Source organism: Hemibagrus wyckioides, linkage group LG11 (assembly GCF_019097595.1).
Source record: "Hemibagrus wyckioides isolate EC202008001 linkage group LG11, SWU_Hwy_1.0, whole genome shotgun sequence".
NCBI classification, from domain to species: Eukaryota; Metazoa; Chordata; class Actinopteri; order Siluriformes; family Bagridae; genus Hemibagrus; species Hemibagrus wyckioides.
This window is the reverse complement of record NC_080720.1, coordinates 23,081,331-23,101,777: the sequence shown is the minus strand read 5'-3', so window position 1 is coordinate 23,101,777 and position 20,447 is coordinate 23,081,331. Positions and strand designations below refer to the sequence as shown.

Here is a 20,447-nt window from a genome sequence, read left to right as displayed (position 1 = left end):
TGAATTTTGGGTAAATTTGTAGAAATATCACATTTATAGTGAGTACTGTATGTATGTATGTTCCTTGCCAGAAGCCTTAGAAGGTGCAGAGCATCTGGGTGACATAATAGGGCTTGCAGAAAAACCGTAAAAATACAGCATACACAGAACAAAACGAAACACTTCGGGACAGTGGCACACGAAAAACTGGGATGCTGGAGAATTCTTTTTTCCTATCCCCAACTGCACGCATAGCCAGCAGCCAATCACAACCGTGATTAAATGAATGGGACATTCCGATTGGCCAGACTCGTTCCTACAGCCGTACTGTATTTTGATTTTCAGCTTCCCCGCACCCAGCTTTCCTAAACAACGCTATGCTGTACAGTATTTGATATATTATTAACATTTACTTTATTTTAATTAATGTTTATATTTTGTAATTAATAATTATTTGTTTTATTAATAAATTACCTTATTTCAACATAAAAACAATTCACTACAACGTTTGGGGATACCGCAATATACCGGGAAAATCCACAAAAAATACCCAGTATCCGCAATATACCCGGACCACGATATATGAACCGCGATATAGAGGGGGATTACTGTATATATATATATATATATATATATATATATATATATATATATATATATATACATATATATGTATGTATATATATATATGCACTCATTTAAAAAAAAAAAATAACATGACAAAATAAAGTAATAAACTTCAGATTCCTTTTTGATTGGGTTATTGACAGTTATTATGGGTATAGGTATAAGTTATTATGGGTAGGACCACTAAAGAAATCACCTGTAGAATGGTGGTGGCTGTCCTTGAGCTTCACAACTAAAAACAACTTCTTGGCTTTTCTCCAAGGAGTCCACTGGGAATACGATGCTGCCAGGCTGCTTGGTGATAATGGGAGCCTGCAGTACATTGTCCACTGTCAAAGAAATAGAAATAAGAGAAATGATAAGCAAATTTCATTTGCATACTGCAAGCCTGCCTGCAAAATAAGTGATCTGTAATGGACCAAGAACTGACCAACCTTAGGAGACCATTAGAGAGCAAAAACCACAAGGAGATAAAGCATATCAATTGACATTGTTTGACACCACTGTCTAGGCAACAGTTTTAGGAAAGCTTTTTTTTTATGTCAATTTGTATTACACTTTAGCCAACACTGTACTAGTGGTAGAGTTACAGCAAATGAGTGAGCAAGTGGTTTTTCTGTTCTGTCTAAAATGTCACAATGATGAGATTCCAATTTAGCACTTGAGGATATTAAAGTTGTGCATAGCCTGTTGTGCATAGAATTTGTTCTTGCTCTATGTATGATTTCTGCTTTGTCTTTGTTTGTTGTGTTTGTCTTTTGTTTAATTAAGTCTGCGCTTGTATCCGTCTCCACACTTTTGTTGGAATCAGATATGTGTGTTCCTCATTAACTCACCAGCCATTAAAATGTCTCAGCGCAAGTCAGTTCCATATATTGTGTAAGTGTTTCTCGGTTATATCACATTGTGTATTTTGAGTACAGTTGTCTCAGTCTAATGCAATCTCCTAGGACTCACAAGAACGGTTTCTACTACGACTGAGGTTTTGTTCTGCTGGGAAAACATCTTTAAGTCCAACTTTGCAAAATATTATTACAACTATAAGAACAATTCACCCACAAATGTGTGGTTAATTGATTTATGTTTCATAATACTATTCTCTTAAGGCCAAAAAAGTGGGAAAAAACAAAGAAAGCAAAAATAATTGGTGAGCATTAGTTATAGCTCACAATATGAGTGGTTATATGCAACTTTGTCACATAAAAAACAAATGTGTTTTCAGTAAAAGTAGGATTCAACTGGTGCGAATACAGCACGCAAACCAAGTGCACACAGACACTTAAGGCTGGCTTAAGTAGTGTGAAATGCTCCAAAGGTCAGCTGGCTTACACTCAAGCAGCAGGAGCTCCTGCAACTGCAGTCCAACCCCCTGAACTAGCACTGCTCATTTAAGTTCCATGCAGAAGAGTTAAAGCTTTTTAGCAGCAGGGGCTCTCAGTGCAACACTGTGCAATAAATAAATAGAAAGAATTTCTCAAAAAAGCAAACCAAAAAAAATCCTTCTCAGACAATTCACATTATTCAGTATATAGCTTTAACATGTAACAATGTATAAGAACAAACACCGAGCTGGGAAAATCATTACTGCTATTTCACACTTGTTTGAGGCAAATTCTGTAAACATGATTTTATGTTTGTGTTTTGTTCTATATATTACTTTACCTTTCTTCTATGTACAAGTATTCATTTTAGATTTTCAGAAGATTTCAGTAGAACAAATATTCCAAAAATAAAAAAGTGCATATACACTATATTGCCAAAAGTATTCGCTCACCCATCCAAATAATCAGAATCAGGTGTTCCAATCACTTCCATGGCCACAGGTGTATAAAATCAAGCACCTAGGCATGCAGACTGTTTTTACAAACATTTGTGAAAGAATGGGTCGCTCTCAGGAGCTCAGTGAATTCCAGCGTGGAACTGTGATAGGATGCCACCTGTGCAACAAATCCAGTCGTGAAATTTCCTCGCTCCTAAATATTCCACAGTCAACTGTCAGCTGTATTATAAGAACGTGGAAGTGTTTGGGAACGACAGCAACTCAGCCACGAAGTGGTAGGCCACGTAAACTGACGGAGCGGGGTCAGCGGATGCTGAGGCGCATAGTGCGAAGAGGTCGCCAACTTTCTGCAGAGTCAATCGCTACAGACCTCCAAACTTCATGTGGCCTTCAGATTAGCTCAAGAACAGTGCGCAGAGAGCTACATGGAATGGGTTTCCATGGCCGAGCAGCTGCATCCAAGCCATACATCACCAAGCGCAATGCAAAGCGTCGGATGCAGTGGTGTAAAGCACGCCGCCACTGGAGTCTAGAGCAGTGGAGACACGTTCTCTGGAGTGACGAATCGTGCTTCTCCATCTGGCAATCTGATGGACGAGTCTGGGTTTGGCGGTTGCCAGGAGAACGGTACTTGTCTGACTGCATTGTGCCAAGTGTAAAGTTTGGTGGAGGGGGGATTATGGTGTGGGGTTGTTTTTCAGGAGCTGGGCTTGGCCCCTTAGTTCCAGTGAAAGGAACTCTGAATGCTTCAGCATACCAAGACATTTTGGACAATTCCATGCTCCCAACTTTGTGGGAACAGTTTGGAGCTGGCCCCTTCCTCTTCCAACATGACTGTGCACCAGTGCACAAAGCAAGGTCCATAAAGACATGGATGACAGAGTCTGGTGTGGATGAACTTGACTGGCCTGCACAGAGTCCTGACCTCAACCCGATAGAACACCTTTGGGATGAATTAGAGCGGAGACTGAGAGCCAGGCCTTCTCGTCCAACATCAGTGTGTGACCTCACAAATGCGCTTCTGGAAGAATGGTCAAAAATTCCCATAAACACACTCCTAAACCTTGTGGACAGCCTTCCCAGAAGAGTTGAAGCTGTTATAGCTGCAAAGGGTGGACCGACGTCATATTGAACCCTATGGATTAGGAATGGGATGTCACTTAAGTTCATATGCGAGTCAAGGCAGGTGAGCGAATACTTTTGGCAATATAGTGTATGTTAAAAATAATTTAAGATATATACACATTCACCACCTTTATTACACAACACCAACCTTATTAGGAAGACTTGTACACCAACTCATCCCGCCATTCATCCAATTAGCCAATCATACTGCAGCATTGCAATACTTAAATTAATGTAGATACAGGTCAAGTGCTGCAGTTAATGTTCACATTATACATCAGAACTGATCCTAGTGGACTTCTGACAGTGAAAGAGACTTGATGAGAGAGGTCAGAGGAGAATATCCAGCCTGGTTTGCATTGACAGAAAGTTAACTCATATAACAACTCTGTAATGCTGAACAGAAACACATCTCACAGTGTACCCCACATTACACACTGAGTGGTCAGATGAGAGGACAAGCTTTGGCATAATCTAATCAGATATCTTACTCTCACTATGAACAAAGAAGAAGTTCAAAGGTGACCATGCCTTTTCTATAACAGCTCTGAGATTTTGGCACAACTGTCTCTTTTTCATACATACTATAGTATATAGGCATCTTTAAATGCAATTTATAAGCATATTTATTCTCCCAGGCATTTGAAGATCTTTTAAGCTTCGTAGTATGTTTCGTTTCTGTCTTTTATCTATGGGTTTATGCTTTTAAGTTTTACTTCTCTTTTGATTTACTTTCTTAAATTATATATTAATAAAAAATAATCAATGCAATTAAAGTAGACATTCAAAAAACAACAAAATAAAGATAAACAAGGATATTTGTAAAATAGCTGTCATGAGCTGTTCATAAAAATCTAATTTAAATCTCATATCATTACAACTAGTAATCAAATTCTTTCAATGTAAAAATGTATTTTTGCAATCTTGTGATTGTCTTGCTAGCATAATTCATGACACTGCTGTCAGTATTAGCGGAGCTCATTTCTTTCCTGTGTTCTGAAGTGTTGGCATATCTTTTCTGGTGCCCTGCTTATGAATTATCAGAACTGAATCACACAGTCATGGAGGAGGTAAGGATTGACTCAGTGATTGCTGCATAGAACTGGATCATTAGTGTGTAAGAATAGTTAAATTTATTCATCTGGCTCTGAAGTCCATGGCTTTACTCATCAAGCCTCTTATACAAATCATGCTGAAATGGCTAAAATTACAGCTTACATTATCAGCAGTCATATTTTTAACTTCTTACGCTTACTTCTTACCCTTTCAGTAAAGAGTACATCCACACTATATAAATCCCTTTTTCAGGATCTATTAACTTCAATATCTCATGATGCCCTATTATAAATAATCCAAAAGATATTTGATTTTACCATGCCTTTACCAAATCTATATATTTATATAAATCACCCACTTGATAATTTATGTGTTCTAGTCTTTTTTGGGTGTGAAGGTGTTTTTTATTTTATTGAAGAACAAGAAACAAAAAAAAACATCTGCTACATTGGTTTAGAATGTTTAATGTAGAGATCAGAAATACCACATAATCCAGCACAAATTTTGTGAAGAGGGGATGTTTACATTCCTGTTCTCTAACCCATACTCTCATACTATGATTTTTTAATATCTGGTTCCAGATTTAGCCCCTCTTTGATATTACAATAAACTTGACTCTTCATCATACCTTCATGGATTTTGCATGGCCCACAGGAGCACTGTCCTATACAACTGTGTTCTAATATTGCAGCAACAGTTTGGGAAGGCCCACATAGGGAGGTGATCAACAGGTGTTCGCAATCCTTTGGCCATGTAGTGTAATTTTTTCTTAATTTAATATCAGTTCTGTAGTTCTGAGGCAACTAGACATTTTGTTTCTGTTATACACATCTGCATCTTTTTCTTCACATCAACCTGTGTCTCATTTTACTGAAAGCCAAGAAGGGGATGCACTTTTTTAATGAGAAAGCATCTCTTTTACTGTTATATACCAATTATTTTTATTAAGAACCTTGACAGATATGAGGTGTCACTTATAAAGCAGAAACACACCCTACAGCTTTGCATCATGACTAACACAATTAATTTTATATAGAGTACTTGCTCATATCCAATGTATGACAGAACACATAAACTTTTTTTTTGCATTTGAAGAAATTCATATTCTGTATGTATAAATAAAAGGTGCCATAGATTAAAACATTGTTGACCTTATTACAATATTAATTATTTTTTTTTTACACACTAGGTAGAGTAGATGCCTGAGAGGGTTGGTTACTGTGTAGGTTTACTCTGGGCTTTTGGAATTCTTTACACCTCCCAAAAAACATGCGGGTAGGTGTACTGGCTACATTGCCCCTAGGTGTGCATATGTGCATGAAGGTGTGTACAAATGTGTGTGGGACTGGCGTCAATCCAAGATGTATACTATTTGGCAAAAACTGTGACAAAACCTGACCATAACACCAACATGTGCATCCCATTCTAAAATCATGGGCATTAATGTGGAGTTGTTCCTGCTTTGCTGCAGTTCTCACTATTTTGAGAAGGCTTTCTACTACATTTGGAAGTGTGGTTGTGGGGATTTGCTCATTCAGCCACGGAAGCATTAGTGAGGTCAGGTACTGATGTCAGGCAAGAAGTCCTGGTACACAGTCTGCATTCCAATTCATCCCAGAGGTGTTCAGTGGGGTTGAGGTTAGGGCTCTGCGCAGACAAATCCAGTTCATTAAAATGAATCTTGGCAACCCATGTCTTTATGGACCTTGCTTTGTGCACAGGGACACTGTCATGCTGGACTGTGTTTGGACAAAGCCCCTTAGTTCCAGGGAAGTTGTAATGCTACAGAATGCAAACATATGCTATTTTGTTCCATTTGTGCCAAATGTTTGGGAAGCACATCTACATATGGGTGTGATTATCAGTTGTTCACAAACTTTTGGAAATATTGTCCATGTAGTGACTTTACAATCAGAGCTGCTCTCAGTGAACCAGTCGCCGTAATACACACTGTTCATAATGATTTTTATACTGTGTTCTAACTGTGAAATAACCTGTCATCATAATACACATTGTTGTATGTGATATTCTTAAACTGTAAAATTACAATAATTAAAATCCTGTGGAATACAAGAGTGCAATAACAACAATTTAAGATGTGCAATAAGCAAGTGCAATTGTTTGTTTGTGAAATAATTATTATTGCTATTCTTATATTGCTTTTTCTTCTGTATTTATATAGATTTCTTTATCTTTCTGCTTCATATTTGCACATTTTTTTCTTTTTTTTCTGTTGTAACGTGGAAATTTTGTGTTGACTTCGTGGGACGAATAAAGGCTTATCTTATCTTATCTTATCTTATCTTATCTTATCACACAAAATAGACCTCTGATGAAGATAAATGAATGAATGCATATCATTGGTCACATATAAATTGGAGGCTACTAAATTAGCACATCCAGTCGTATTCTGAATTGATACATATGAAATTTCAAATCATGTCATATCACATGCTAAACTGAGATTGTACTTTGAAATCAAACTTCTGATGAAATGGGTAAGATTGATAAATGATTCATCATCTCCTGATGTGTAGACACAATTCTAGTAAACATTATGCAAATACATTACATGAGTAATACAGCATGTGAGAATTTGAGATGTGAGCATGTGAGATGTGTGAATTCACTAGTCTGTGCATTTTTGGTATTTGTGCTCTTTCAGTAGCATCATACCATTTGGCAGTTAGTGTTGGCAAAACAGCGAGGACGATATTTTAGTCAGTGAGGTTGTTTGTAATGGTGAACACAAAGAAAGTCTTTGGAAGCCTGGTTAGCTGAACTGCATGGTAACTTCAGAGAGCACTGGATGGTGTAATTGGCCTTGTTTGGTTCTCTACAAACAGACACGTGTCATCCCAGCCTGTGCTACTTGGACTAATTCCCCCAGTGATATGACAGCCTGTCCAATGTACAGAAACTCTCTACCCTCTAGGACAACTGGGATCTGTAATAAACCAAAAAAGGCTCTCTTGCTGATAACACTGTGAGCAGTACAGAACTCGGGCACTGCGGTATGTCAGAGTTGCACAGTGTTATAAATATAATGTAATGTAATGCATTTGAGCTATATATATATATATATATATATGTGTGAATTTTGGAACAGAGATTATCACAATTAATGTGGAGGACAATTTGTCGGAACTATAACTTAAACATAGTTATTGGCATCCCTCAAGAGAAAAAAAATCTTCTAAATAATTACTACAACCTGTGCATTCTCACAAGAACATTTTTCTCTAATAGTAACCTTGTTAAACTATATTTTTTATGAATAATCAAAACACTTGCAGTTTGCACAACTTTTTTCCCCACAAGCATCCCTTTTTATTATTATTGTTGTTTTTGTTATTATTATTATTATTATTATTATTATTATTATTATTATTAATGATAATAATAATAATAATAATAATAATAATAATAATAATAATAGTATTTATTTGTTTGTTTGTTTATTTATGTACTCATTTATCATTGATTCTTTGCTGATTCTTATATATATTAATGTCTACAGAATATAGGAGGAAAACCTTAAATATCAAATGGGGCCTGTGTGGATACTGACACCATCATATATTCTACTAAGCTAGCCCATAAACTTGCTGCCTTTGCCTGGAGCCATAAATGAATGTTTCATCAAAATAATGATCTAATTCATCCAAATCACCAAAGAAGTAACTGATTTACCACAAATCAGTGTTTGGCATTGGCCACCTCAATCTGGATTTAAATCCTATTGTCAGACAGGAATTAAAGGAGGCTGTTCAGTGTTTTTATTCTATATATTTAGGCTTCATCACACATTAATTTATGGGGGTGTCAATATATTTAAAAGGAATGTTTAAAAACATTGCAGTATTTTAGAGACACACATCTTTTTCACATTTTTTTCACACATCGATACAGATTTCAATCAAATCAAAGTGCATGTGAATAGCTTGTGAAAGATTTGGCAGTAAATTGCACACGCTTGCATGTGCACATGCACGCACACACGCACACACACACACACACACACACATATAACCTGAAATATTTGAAAACGTTTGCATCATGTCATGATGCTTAGCAACCCCTAAACACTAATTGCAAACACACCAGCTATTCAGTAGAGTCAAGGGTGCTCTATGGAAACTTCCACAGCACAAATTTGGCGTGTTATTTAGGGCTGCAGCGAGATAGACAGCCCACTGAAGTTTTAATTAAAGCTGAGATCTTTGGAGGGAAGTTAAATGACACAGCCAGTACAATTATTCTCGAGCAGGTGCAGCACACCCTTTGGGACTATGTGTATATTCACTGCTGTAACAGAACACTGCCTGTTTCTCTGTATCTCTCAAGCATTCATGTCTTGATCAACTTAATGTCCTGGGCCCAAAATTAATAATACAATGTTAATAATACCCCCACCCCCAATAAATATACAAATAAACAAACAAACAAAAAAAATAGTGATGCATGGACATGTTTAAAGATAAAAAATTAAACCTGCTTAAGAATTGAACCTGTGGAAAACCAAACCCTGTTTATTTAAGCTAGGGCATGCCACAAATATAGCCAGAGAGAGAGAGAGAGAGAGAGAGAGAGAGAGAGAGAGAGAGAGAGAGAGAGAGAGAGACTGATTTGTCCTGATTGCATGAATAAAACATTTACTGATATTCCTGTGTTCCAGGACAAAGAAATATGTGTTAAGCAAGCGCAAACAAAACAATAAAATGAAGCTGGTGCTGCACTTTAAAAAAAAAAAAGGAAAAAAAATGAGGGAGTATAGAGGTTGTGGAAAGAAGAGAATGCTGACATCATTGGTTAGCAGGGGGCTCACCAGAACCAGCATCTAGGGACAAGTTTGTGTTCATGCAACCTACAAGAAGAGTAATTGCGTCCCTCAAGACAGGGCAGGTGGGTCCACCTAGAGCTAGATAATGCTTTCTGTTACTCAGATACACTCTTGTCTTTCATCAACAAGAAGCCTGGCTTACACTAATACTGCCATCAACAAGATATCTGTGCTAATGAAGGCCTTAATGGAGTCAATAACAGTACTGGAAAGAGGACCATTTTTTAAAATTAAATATATAAAACATCTAGAAATAATCAATAATTTTGGATAAACTTGGAGGAAATGTAACAAAGTGACTGAATGGTTTTGATAGATGAGCTGTGTTGCAAATCAGTTGTATGAATTCACTATGACCAGTTGGAAGAAGCTGTTGTGTAGAATCAGATTCTCTTTATTGGCTCTTTATTATATTGTGTAAGCACAAACCAAAAGCCTCACCACTTCTCCTGTGTGTCCTTACAATTTTGTTAAGCCTTTTTGTTTTCATAATGCTTTTGTGTCAGTCAGCACAAGTTAAGTCTGGAGGACTCCTCAAATGCTCCCTAAACAAACATCCATCCATCCATTGTTTATACCCGCTTTATTCCTAATTAGGGTCACAGGGTTCTGCTGGAGCTTATCCCAGTGCACATTGGGCGAAAGGCAAGGGTACACCCTGGACAGGTCACCAGTCCATCGCAGGGCCACATATGGACGAACCTAAACAAACATATAGACCCTTAAATAAATCTGCTGGTCACGTTAACAAAAAATACAATAAATGTTTTTTAAACAGTAAACTATGTATTATTACAGCATGGCTGTTAAGGCATGAAGTATATTGGTAAGTGAGACTTGTGATCTGCTTTATATGGTAAGATACAATGTGGACACTGTGCCTTTACGGATGGTCCTATGTTTTCGATCAATGCTATTTTAGATCTTTATATCCACATCCATTGACAAATGAATGAGACATGAAGTGGTTATAGGTTTCTGCTCATTTACATTGGGAAAAAAGGCTTCAAGTAAAAGTACCAAGGATTAATAAGCAGATTAAATGAGAAAGCATGTACTGCCAAAACCTTTTTTTGTTTAAATAAACAGCTTGAGTAATTTACAGGGGACTAATGCAGAGGGTGCTGTAATGCTGTAAAGAAAACATGCAAGTTCTGGTTAGTTAATCATCTTAATTCCTACCTACCAGACTAGAGCTATTTTTTATATTGGCACTAGATATATGGGTTTTTTTTTTTTATTTTAAAATACCATTTAGTACAGAGAGCAGAAATTTAAGTCAAACCACAATAGTCAATACAATAGTAGTTTTAATTACTAGAAACACTTTGTTACTGTGTGTATATATATATATATATATTGAGTTAGTCCACCTTTTGCTGCCAAAACAGCCCTTACCTATCTAGATATGGACTCCACTAGATCTCTGAAGGTGTGCTGTGGTATCTGGCACCAAGATGTTAGATCAAAGATCCTTTAAGTCCTCTAAGTAGTGAGGTGGGGCCTCCATGGATCAGACTTGTTTGTTCAGCACATCCCACAGATGCTCTATTGGATTGAGATCTGGGGAATTTGGAGGCCAAGTCAACACCTCAAACTCATTGTTGTGCTCACCAAACCATTCCTGAACCATTTTGCTTTGTGTTCATTATCCTGCTGAAAGAGGCCACATCCATGGGAATACTGTTTCCATGAAAGGGTGTACATGGCCTGCAACATTGCTAGGTTGCAGAGATAGGTGGTACGTGTCAAAGTAGCATCCTCAAGGTTTCCCAGCAGAACATTGCCCAAAGCATGACACTGCAGTGGACAGTACCTTTCAAAAGTAGTCACAGTGTATTGCAGTTTGTTGCGTATGGGGCTGCATATGGGGCATGCTGACCCCTGTGTACCACCGGAAGTGCCAACAATGGGCATGTAAGCATCAGAACTGGACCACAGAGCAATTGGAAGAAGGTGGCCTAGTCTGATGAATCACGTTTTGGCTGGATGCGTGTGCCTACCTAGGAAGCACATGGCACCAGGATGCACTATAGGAAGAAGGTAAACTGGTGGAGGCAGTGTCATGCTTTGGGCAATGTTTGGGTCCTGCCATCCATGTGGATGTTACATTGACACGTAGCACCTACCTAAGCATTGTTGCAGACCATATACACCTTTTCATGGAAACAGTATCCCTTGATGACCGTGGCCTCTTTCAGCAGGATAATGCGCCCTGCCACAAAGCAGAAATGGTTCAGAAATGGTTTGATGAGCACGACAATGAGTTTGAGGTGTTGACTTGGCCTCCAAATTCCCCAGATCTCAATCCAATTGAGCGTCTGTGGGATGTGCTGAACAAACAAGTCTGATCCAAGGAGGCCCCACCTAGCAACTTACAGGACTTAAAGGATCTGCTGTCATCTTGGTGCCAGATACCACAGCACACTTTCAGGGATCTAGTGGAGTCCATGCTTTGATGGGTGAAGGCTGTTTTGGCAGCAAAAAGGGGACCAATACAATATTAGGCCGGTGGTCATGAAGTTATGGCTGATGAGTGTGTGTGTGTGAGTGTGTGTGTTTGTGTATACACACACACACTCACACACACACACTGATCAGCCAAAGAAGGCCTGGCTCGCAGCCTCTGCTATAATTCATCTAATTCACATAAAGGTGTTCTGTTGGGTTGAGGTCAGGAGTCTGTATAGGTCAGTCAGGTTCATCCACACCAAACTCACTCATCCATGTCCTTATGGACCTTGTTTGTGCACTGCTGTGCAGTCATGTTGGAACATGAAGGGGCCATCCCCAAACTGTTCCTACAAAGTTGGTAGCATGAAATTGTCCAAAATGTCTGGGTATGCTGAAGCATTCCGTTCTGAGTTCCCTTCACTGGAACTAAGGGGCCAAGCACAGCCCCTGAAAAACAACCCCACATCATAATCCACCCTCCACCTTACACTTGCAGGCACAATGCAGTCAGGCAAGTACCATGCTCCTCACAACTGCCAAACCCAGACTCGTCCATGAGCTTGCCAGACAGAGAAGCGTGATTTGTCACTCCAGTGACATTTGCTCTGTCCAGTGGCGGCATGCTTTACACCACTGCATACGACGCCTTGCATTGCACTAGCTGATGTAAGAATGCTTGAATGCAGCTGCTCGCCCATTAAAACCCAGTCTATTAAGTTTTCTAAGCAATGTTCTTGAGCTAATCTGAAGACTAGACAAAGTTTGCAGGTCTGTAGCTATTGACTGTGCACCTCAGCATGTGCTGACCAACTCAGTAACTTCGCGGCTGTGTTGCTGTTGTTCCCAATTGCTTCCACTTTATTATAACACAACTAATAGTTGACTGTGAAATATTTAGGAAATTTCACAAATGGACTTATCACACACGTGGCAACCTATCACTGTACCACACTTGAATTCACGGAGCTCCTGAGAGCGGCCCATTTTTTCACAAATGTTTGTAGACACAGTGTGCATGCCTAGGTGCTTGATTTTATACACCTGTGGCCATGGAAGTGATTGTAACACCTGAATTCAATGATTTGGAGGGGTTTCCTAAAACTTTTGTCAATATAGTATATATATAAAACAAACGTGTTTATTAGTCAGGAAATACAGAAGCATATTACACAATAAGACACTTTTCAGAACATATAAAATACATAATAAAGGCCTGCAAAAAGTGAAACAAGTGTGACAGTTGCATCCCCAAAATAACTGTCTTCAAGATGGACAAAGTTACTAGCAAATTTCCTTGTAAAACTATATGAAGTACAACTGAGACTACTGGAGGATATAACTATATCTTGGGAAGGAATGATAATGTTTATCCAATTTATTAAAATGACATTAGTCAAAATTGCTACAACATTACTGCATGGCTTGTGGAACTGAGCAGATTAGTTTTAATAATTGTTTATTTATCACATAGCCATGGTGGGAATTAAACAAATCATATAATTTAATTATACAATTGATCTCTTGTTTTCAGTTATATTGTACATGCCAGAAAATAAATCGGTTATAATCAATCTAGTCCACGATGTGAGCCTGGGACCTCACTCTTTTTATCACTGTGGATTCCATCACACTTGGCAAACTGCACCAGCCAATGATTATGTGACGTATTTTACTGGGACTGAATAACCTTTATTTACACAACGTGAGTGCATCTCTTCCACCCTCCCTTCTCCAGGTTGGAGAAATTCTAAATTCCAACGCTCTCTAAGTGTGATTTAAGATATGACGACTGCTTTATGCAATCTTGAATATGGAGAAAAAAAGCATGAGTGATGCCTATTACCTAATGTGCACACAAATGAATGGCCTTCAGAATGATGTGAGTTGGTGATGCAAATGTACCAAATAATAGGACCAAGTTTTCTGGTCTATCCTAAAGGTAAAATAAGAATGGAATGTATACTCTAAACATGGCAGGAATAAATGTAGTTGGGCAGATTTGGGCTCCTGGAATAGTATTGTGGATACAAATTAATAATAAAAAAAAAACATAAAGCCAAATGTGCTGTTGATCACCCATGAGTGTTAAATTTAAAGACGATTGTCTTTTCTGGAGTAATATACCATTTGTTCTACAAAACATTAGAAGAGTTGAATTGTTCGATGCTATATGTAACTGTTATCTGATAACTTTCTCATTAAATGAAGTAATAAGAAGTACTATATAAAACGGCTCAAGGTTATGAGGAAAAAGAGGATGTTCTGCACCAACTACTGAATGTTCTTTATGAAGCAAAGATCGGGAAAACAGGTTCTACACAAATAACAGGTGGTCCTGCCTAAATTTGTTAGTGATTCTTGAAAGAGAATATTGACACTGCAAATTACTCACACTTTCCCTCTCCAGCAAAGCCTCCGGCTTTATTCGGAATTGCACAATCAGCCCCCAAAAAGTGTGACATTTGATATTACTGTGTTTGGTAAATATAATACTGTTTGACTGCACAGCTGTGTTTGACATGAGACAATCTATTCATGTCAGGCCCTCAAAAAGGATTGGAAGGGATTATGATTTTAGTCGGGTAGGGAATGGTGAAAAAGAGAAAAAAACCTCCTATGTCAGGATTTTCCACTCAGTGTTCTCCCACATAGTTGGAAAGCAATAAGTGCCCAAGGCAAATTCTATCGGCCTTCCCGCGAGAGAGAGAGACGCAAGTCCAGAGAAAGCGGCCCTCTGATCAGTATGAAAGAGACGTTTTACAGCCAGAGGCTCTGAGTAACACCAACAAATCTTTTTAAATAAATCAGGCAACAAAACAGATAGACAGGGGCTAAAACCTGAAATTTTAAACATCCCACCATGGCTATGTAGCAATGCAACCCTTGAAAACGTCTAAGAACAAGAAGGGCTTAGGGCAGTTTTGACAGTGCCTAATAGAAATTGGAACAAAAGCAAGTAAAATGGTTTCTGAAAGTGTTTTGTCTCATCATAGGAATCTGCCACTAGTGTTTATTTGATGAGTTCAATTTGTTTCAGGAGTGACAAGGATTTGCATGAGACCAAATGCAGGAATTGATTTGCATAGAATTGTAATGCCGTGGTGACACCCTTTGCTTTTGCTTGCACTCTACTCTTATTTTCTGCTTCTTTCTGTCTCTCTTCCCTTAGACCTCTCTCAGTCTCTAATCCTGGTACAGCCACCAACCCAACCCCAGTTGCTTTGTCGCTTTAATAACTAAATCAATCACTAGCTTGTGAGAACGCCAGGACTCTCGCCACATGGCAAGCCTATTTCAGGTATCGCCTGACAAAGCCATACCACCTCAAATTAGTTTAGACCTGATAGACATGAGATTTATCTTCTACTGCCCCATCTCTTCCCCTCTTTGAATCAGTGAGCTTCTGTCTCTATGAACTAACAAATAATTGAATGATGGTCACAGTTAGTCAGAAATCAACTCACCAGCATGAAAGCTGACTTTTCCCAATCATGCTTATTCCAAATGAATGTTGTCTTCAGCTTGTATATACAGGCAAAATAAGAACTATTCCCCCAGTACACATTTACTACACAGAAACTCATCTAATAATTTCTATGCATATTTCTAGCTATGTTGTTTTGTTTAAAATTGTTTTTTTAACACAGGAATGAAATTTTGGAACATGGAAATGAAATCTGTGTAATTCTAAATATTTAAATGAAAATGACTGAAGTAAAGTAGATGCATTCGAGCAGATGTATACATACTATACATAAAAAAACAGCACAGATACACACACACACACACACACACACACACACCACAATATCAATTTACATGTCTGTTACTGATTCTTGTTGAGAACAAACAGGTAAAATATATGCTATAAAATTTGATAAGACCAAAAAAACACTATGGCTGCTTAATTCATAAAGAAACACAGGGGTATCAGAAAATTGTCTATCAAAATTGTTATTTACAATATTCCTACTGGGCTTCTTGCTTTTACAAACCATATATAACATGATCACCAAATGATTTGTCATTTCTTCACCACGGACCATTGAACAAAGACCAAAAACGAAGTGAGAAATGGAGAATAAAGGAGTGCTGTGCTCAAATATGTGGCCTTAAAGATATTATGTATCTGAATCTGCAAATTAATCAGAAATGATGTCCACTGATGGGCCATTTGACATTCTCAATGCCACCAAATGGAAAAGCCCATAAATGTCTAATCAAGCACTTTCTCTACATCTGGAAGCTTTAATAATGATAACAACCCTGGGGATGAAAGATATGTCGCTCAAATGTGGGATTGATTATGTACGTGCTACTAGTGTTTTGTGTGTGATGAAGCTTTAAAAAGCCTTGAAGTATGCTCTTGAATTTTTAAAAAAGAAATCTTTGTATTAGATTTATTTAAGATTTTTTGGGGAAAAGGAATTTAATTTAAGATTTATTGTTGTTTCATTAACTTCTTAAAAGTACATGTGTTTCTTCTCTGTGTGAAATGTTAAGCTAAGCTGAGACATTTTATCTGTAAAGAAGGCCCATCCTGGTGCTTACAAAAAAAGCCAAAACCAACAAACAACCATACAAAAAAAAAAAACCCCAAAGATGCTGAATATCAAGGTAGAGGCAACCACCCTGCTAGCAAAGAGGATAAGAACAAAAGAAGAAGCAACCCAGGAATTAGCATGCAGAGTGCATTCTGTGGAAGTGAGTGAGTTGGGTGAATGTGTGTGTGTGTCTGGCACTGAGGTATGCAAGCAGGCCAGGCATAAGGACTGTTGCACGCAAATATGTGTGTGTGCACATGTGTGTATATAGTAAGCTCTGTCATGGTGTTGGAAGGTAACTAAAGAAGATGTCTGTGGGTACAAAAATCACTGAAGCCACCTTTTTGCATTCTGAGCAGCATCTCTCCATGCCCACTCATTTCGACAGCCAGAAATCTACCTCTGCTGTTTCACCAGGTAGTGACCTTTCCTGTCACTCCCATGATGCTTAGAGGAAGTACATGACTAAAGCAACTGAAGCCTACTACTGACTGCCAAGATGCTGTGATTACTCAGTAAAAAGGACCTATGGACTAACACATTATCTATTTTAACACATTAACAAAAACATAAAAAAAACACTTATGAAGTGTTGTGTGTATGTGTGTGTTTTCTGAGTGTGCAGCAGATGCATTTGAGTTAATGTTTAAGAAATTTAGTTAAGGCAAGAAGTCAGCCTTAACAATACCGAACTGTTACAGGACTGTTTTTATATTTTTTATGAAAAATATAAATTCCTTTAGGTATTCACACACACACACAAACACACACACTATTCACAATATCTTTACTTAATAAGATTACCTGCAGAGTAGTTTCCATAATCACTCTAACCTCAGAGACATATAAAATATTGGCCTAGAAAAAATACAATTAGTAATCTACCTTATCCCAGCTATCAATCCATTCAAATGAATATATTTGTTTGATCTTAATTTCCTGTTTAATCTCTTTATTTACATTCAAAACAATATTCTCACTAGCAGCTGACCTTTTATCTCTGACCTGTCCTTTCAGATCCTGTGATTCTATCCTGTTAATTAAATCCCTCAAACATATTATTTGTATGTTTTTTGTAAAATGTGATGAACGTTTGCCAGTTGGGAGTGTTTCGAAGTGTCTCGTCTCTTTGTACAGCAAACCTGTCCTAAATACATATTAATAAAATGACTTCACAAAGAGTATCTGCTACACATAAAAAAAATTCTTAATAAGATCCTATTACCTGCGAGATACCCCATGAATGACTGCAGCACCAGTAGTTTCCATAGCAACTTCATCTTCAGGTTTCGTAGGTCAAAGATGACTTACATCCGATCACATATGTATAGAATTCCAGCTGAACCTTCGTGCTTCACACTGGCCAAAACAAAAAGGAAATGGAGATATTAATGTATTCTTAAGAATGGATTTTTAACAGCATCAGAGAGAAATTTTTAAACATGCAGTGTGCATAATATTAATCACACATCAACCCCCATTTATTGAATACAACAGCACCGCATTTTCAAACACAAATATGCAATTTCACTGGGTTTTATATAAATATAAAGTTGAATGCAAAACTAACACTGAACCTGCCTTTCTCCCTGACCTGAACTATTCAAGATTTTTTAAATATCACTGTATTTTTGCAAGTGTCAATAGATAACGAAGATATTGAAGATTTGTTTTAAATTATACATTAAATATGATATTATTTAGCCTATTTAAGATGTTTTACACATTTCAAGCTTCAAAACTAAACCTATTGGCAGATCATTTTGCTCCTTTCTAAAAATAAACACTTCAAATTTGAAAGAACAAGAATATTTCAAGCTTGAAAATAATAAATAAAAGTAAGAAATAGATTTAATAAGCACATATTGTTTTGTCTTATATTAGGAAACATTAGGTCTAACATATTTTAACTCGTTAAGATGTATTTTTTTTCAGTATAGGTTTATTTACAAATTTGCACATGTGGATTATTAGACTGTCTCGTTTCAGAAGTACATTAATAATGAGAAGAAACACTGAAGATTATCCAAGGTAATTCAAAATACTAATTATCTAAAGGAAATTCAAACCTATTTTCTTAATAAAAGCATTGTAGTTATGCAAAAGTACTCTCATCTGTACAAATACACCTGCCACTATGATGCTCCCCAAGCATACACAGGCGGTGTATGAATATTTGTTTTCATAAAATATTGCTTTATTGCTAAAACAAAAAGGCAGGGGTCACAATACATATACGGCCAAATAAACAGCATATGAGAGTTAAACAGCTGGAATACAAATTCATAGCCTAGTTTCATTAACCAAGTCCTTCGTTTCAGCACTCCCCCATCTCCCGGGTGCTCAGGAGGGCTGGAAGATAGTCTGAAGATGTTTGTTGAGTGTGAGTGAAGAGGAGAGGAAGCAAACTGTTTTTCACCACAGAGGAGGTCCCAGGAGCATCACTACAGAATCAGTGCCAGGACTCAAAGGCTGACATTGTGTGTCAGAGAGATAGAGAAATTATACAAGAACCATGGGTCTTTTCACACAGCAAAAGTGCAGCACTGAATGGAAGTGTAAGAAGATCAATGTCATGTGCTGTAAGGTCACAGCATCTCATACAAGTTATATAAGAATAGCCACTCTTTCAAATTATTAGAATTTTTAAATCATATCTTTTTTAACTGTGGTTTAAAAGAAAGAGACGTTGCAAAATGTTAAAATGCAGTTTATATTTGTAATATAGCATAACATAGGCATACATACATATACTATAGTTATATAGTCATTCTGTTCTTTATTCAGAGTCAACAACATAAGTTAAAATGTTATATTAATTTTTGCTCAGTGATAGCTATCTGTATTCACAGTCAGCTTATGCGGGTGCTTAAGTTGATTTTCTAGGCAGCTTGCTCAGATTATTAAAATTACTTGCATGTAGCTCACATCTCCAAGGTTGGCAGATTTTCTTGAGTGGAGATGTCTGAGATAGGTTTTTTCAATAGCATCAAGACCACTGCCTTTAAACACAAGCACTTGCTTGGGGGATATAAAATGCAGAATGAATAAGCAGATCACATTTTTTTTTTCATCCTGTCAAATGTGATATTTAAGAATGCAGCATGAACACAAGACACAAAAAGAAAACTGGCAAGCATTCATATAATAATCTAATAGTAACAGTAATAATAAAGAGTTCTTAGTAAACTAAGAATATAGTGTTAATATTCCCAGTCATTAATCACAACTAATTGCTGATATCAATTTAAGTGCTGTTATGTTGTTCATAAATTATTTAGACTCACAGATAAGCAATATTTCTGATTAAGATGCTGTTTCTCTGCTGTCCTCTATGGGTTTTTAATGAATAATAAGATTCATTTCTAATGAATAATAAGATTTATGAATAACTATTATCTCATTTATGTATTTAACAGTGCCCTCAAATGACATTTTTCTCAGCATATTTACTGTATAATACCCAAAACAAAAATTTCATACCTGGACTTATAATGCTCCTTGCTCAAGCCTATACTGAAGCAACAAAATTGCACTTAAGCTCAAGTTTAGAATCCCATGAGGGACTGAACTGAGATACACCTATGTTTAACTCAAAATCTACACCATGTCCAAAACCCTCATACTGCTAATATTCTAGAGTTACTGAGTTATGAATAATGATGTGTGCAATTTCAATATTTCAATTTCAAATCCTGATAAAACTCTGAATAAAATGTGTAAAATGTGAGGCAATGCTGCAACAAAGCAGAGGCAGAGAAAAGAGTTCATTATCATCCGAAAAAATAAAATGCTTCCCATAAGTTAATATAGTATATATATATATATATATATATATATATATATATATATATATATATATATATACACTATATTGCCAAAAGTATTCGCTCACCCATCCAAATAATCAGAATCAGGTGTTCCAATCACTTCCATGGCCACAGGTGTATAAAATCAAGCACCTAGGCATGCAGACTGTTTTTACAAACATTTGTGAAAGAATGGGTTGCTCTCAGGAGCTCAGTGAATTCCAGCGTGG

The 20,447-nt window shown here is 37.1% G+C and overlaps 1 protein-coding gene across 2 annotated transcripts in view; it reads right to left on the bottom strand.

Annotated features, from left to right (window-relative positions):
* Nucleotides 1–20,447, bottom strand: part of cntn4 (contactin 4) — a 147,066-nt gene that overhangs the window by 103,067 nt on the left and 23,552 nt on the right. For both annotated transcript variants that reach the window (XM_058403878.1, XM_058403877.1), the window contains exons 2-3: nucleotides 17,634–17,767; nucleotides 803–935 (exon numbers count right to left, since the gene is read on the bottom strand). In XM_058403878.1, coding sequence (XP_058259861.1) covers nucleotides 803–935; nucleotides 17,634–17,688 — 188 coding nt within the window. In that variant the 5' untranslated portion in view covers nucleotides 17,689–17,767. The remainder of the gene's footprint in view (nucleotides 1–802; nucleotides 936–17,633; nucleotides 17,768–20,447) is intronic.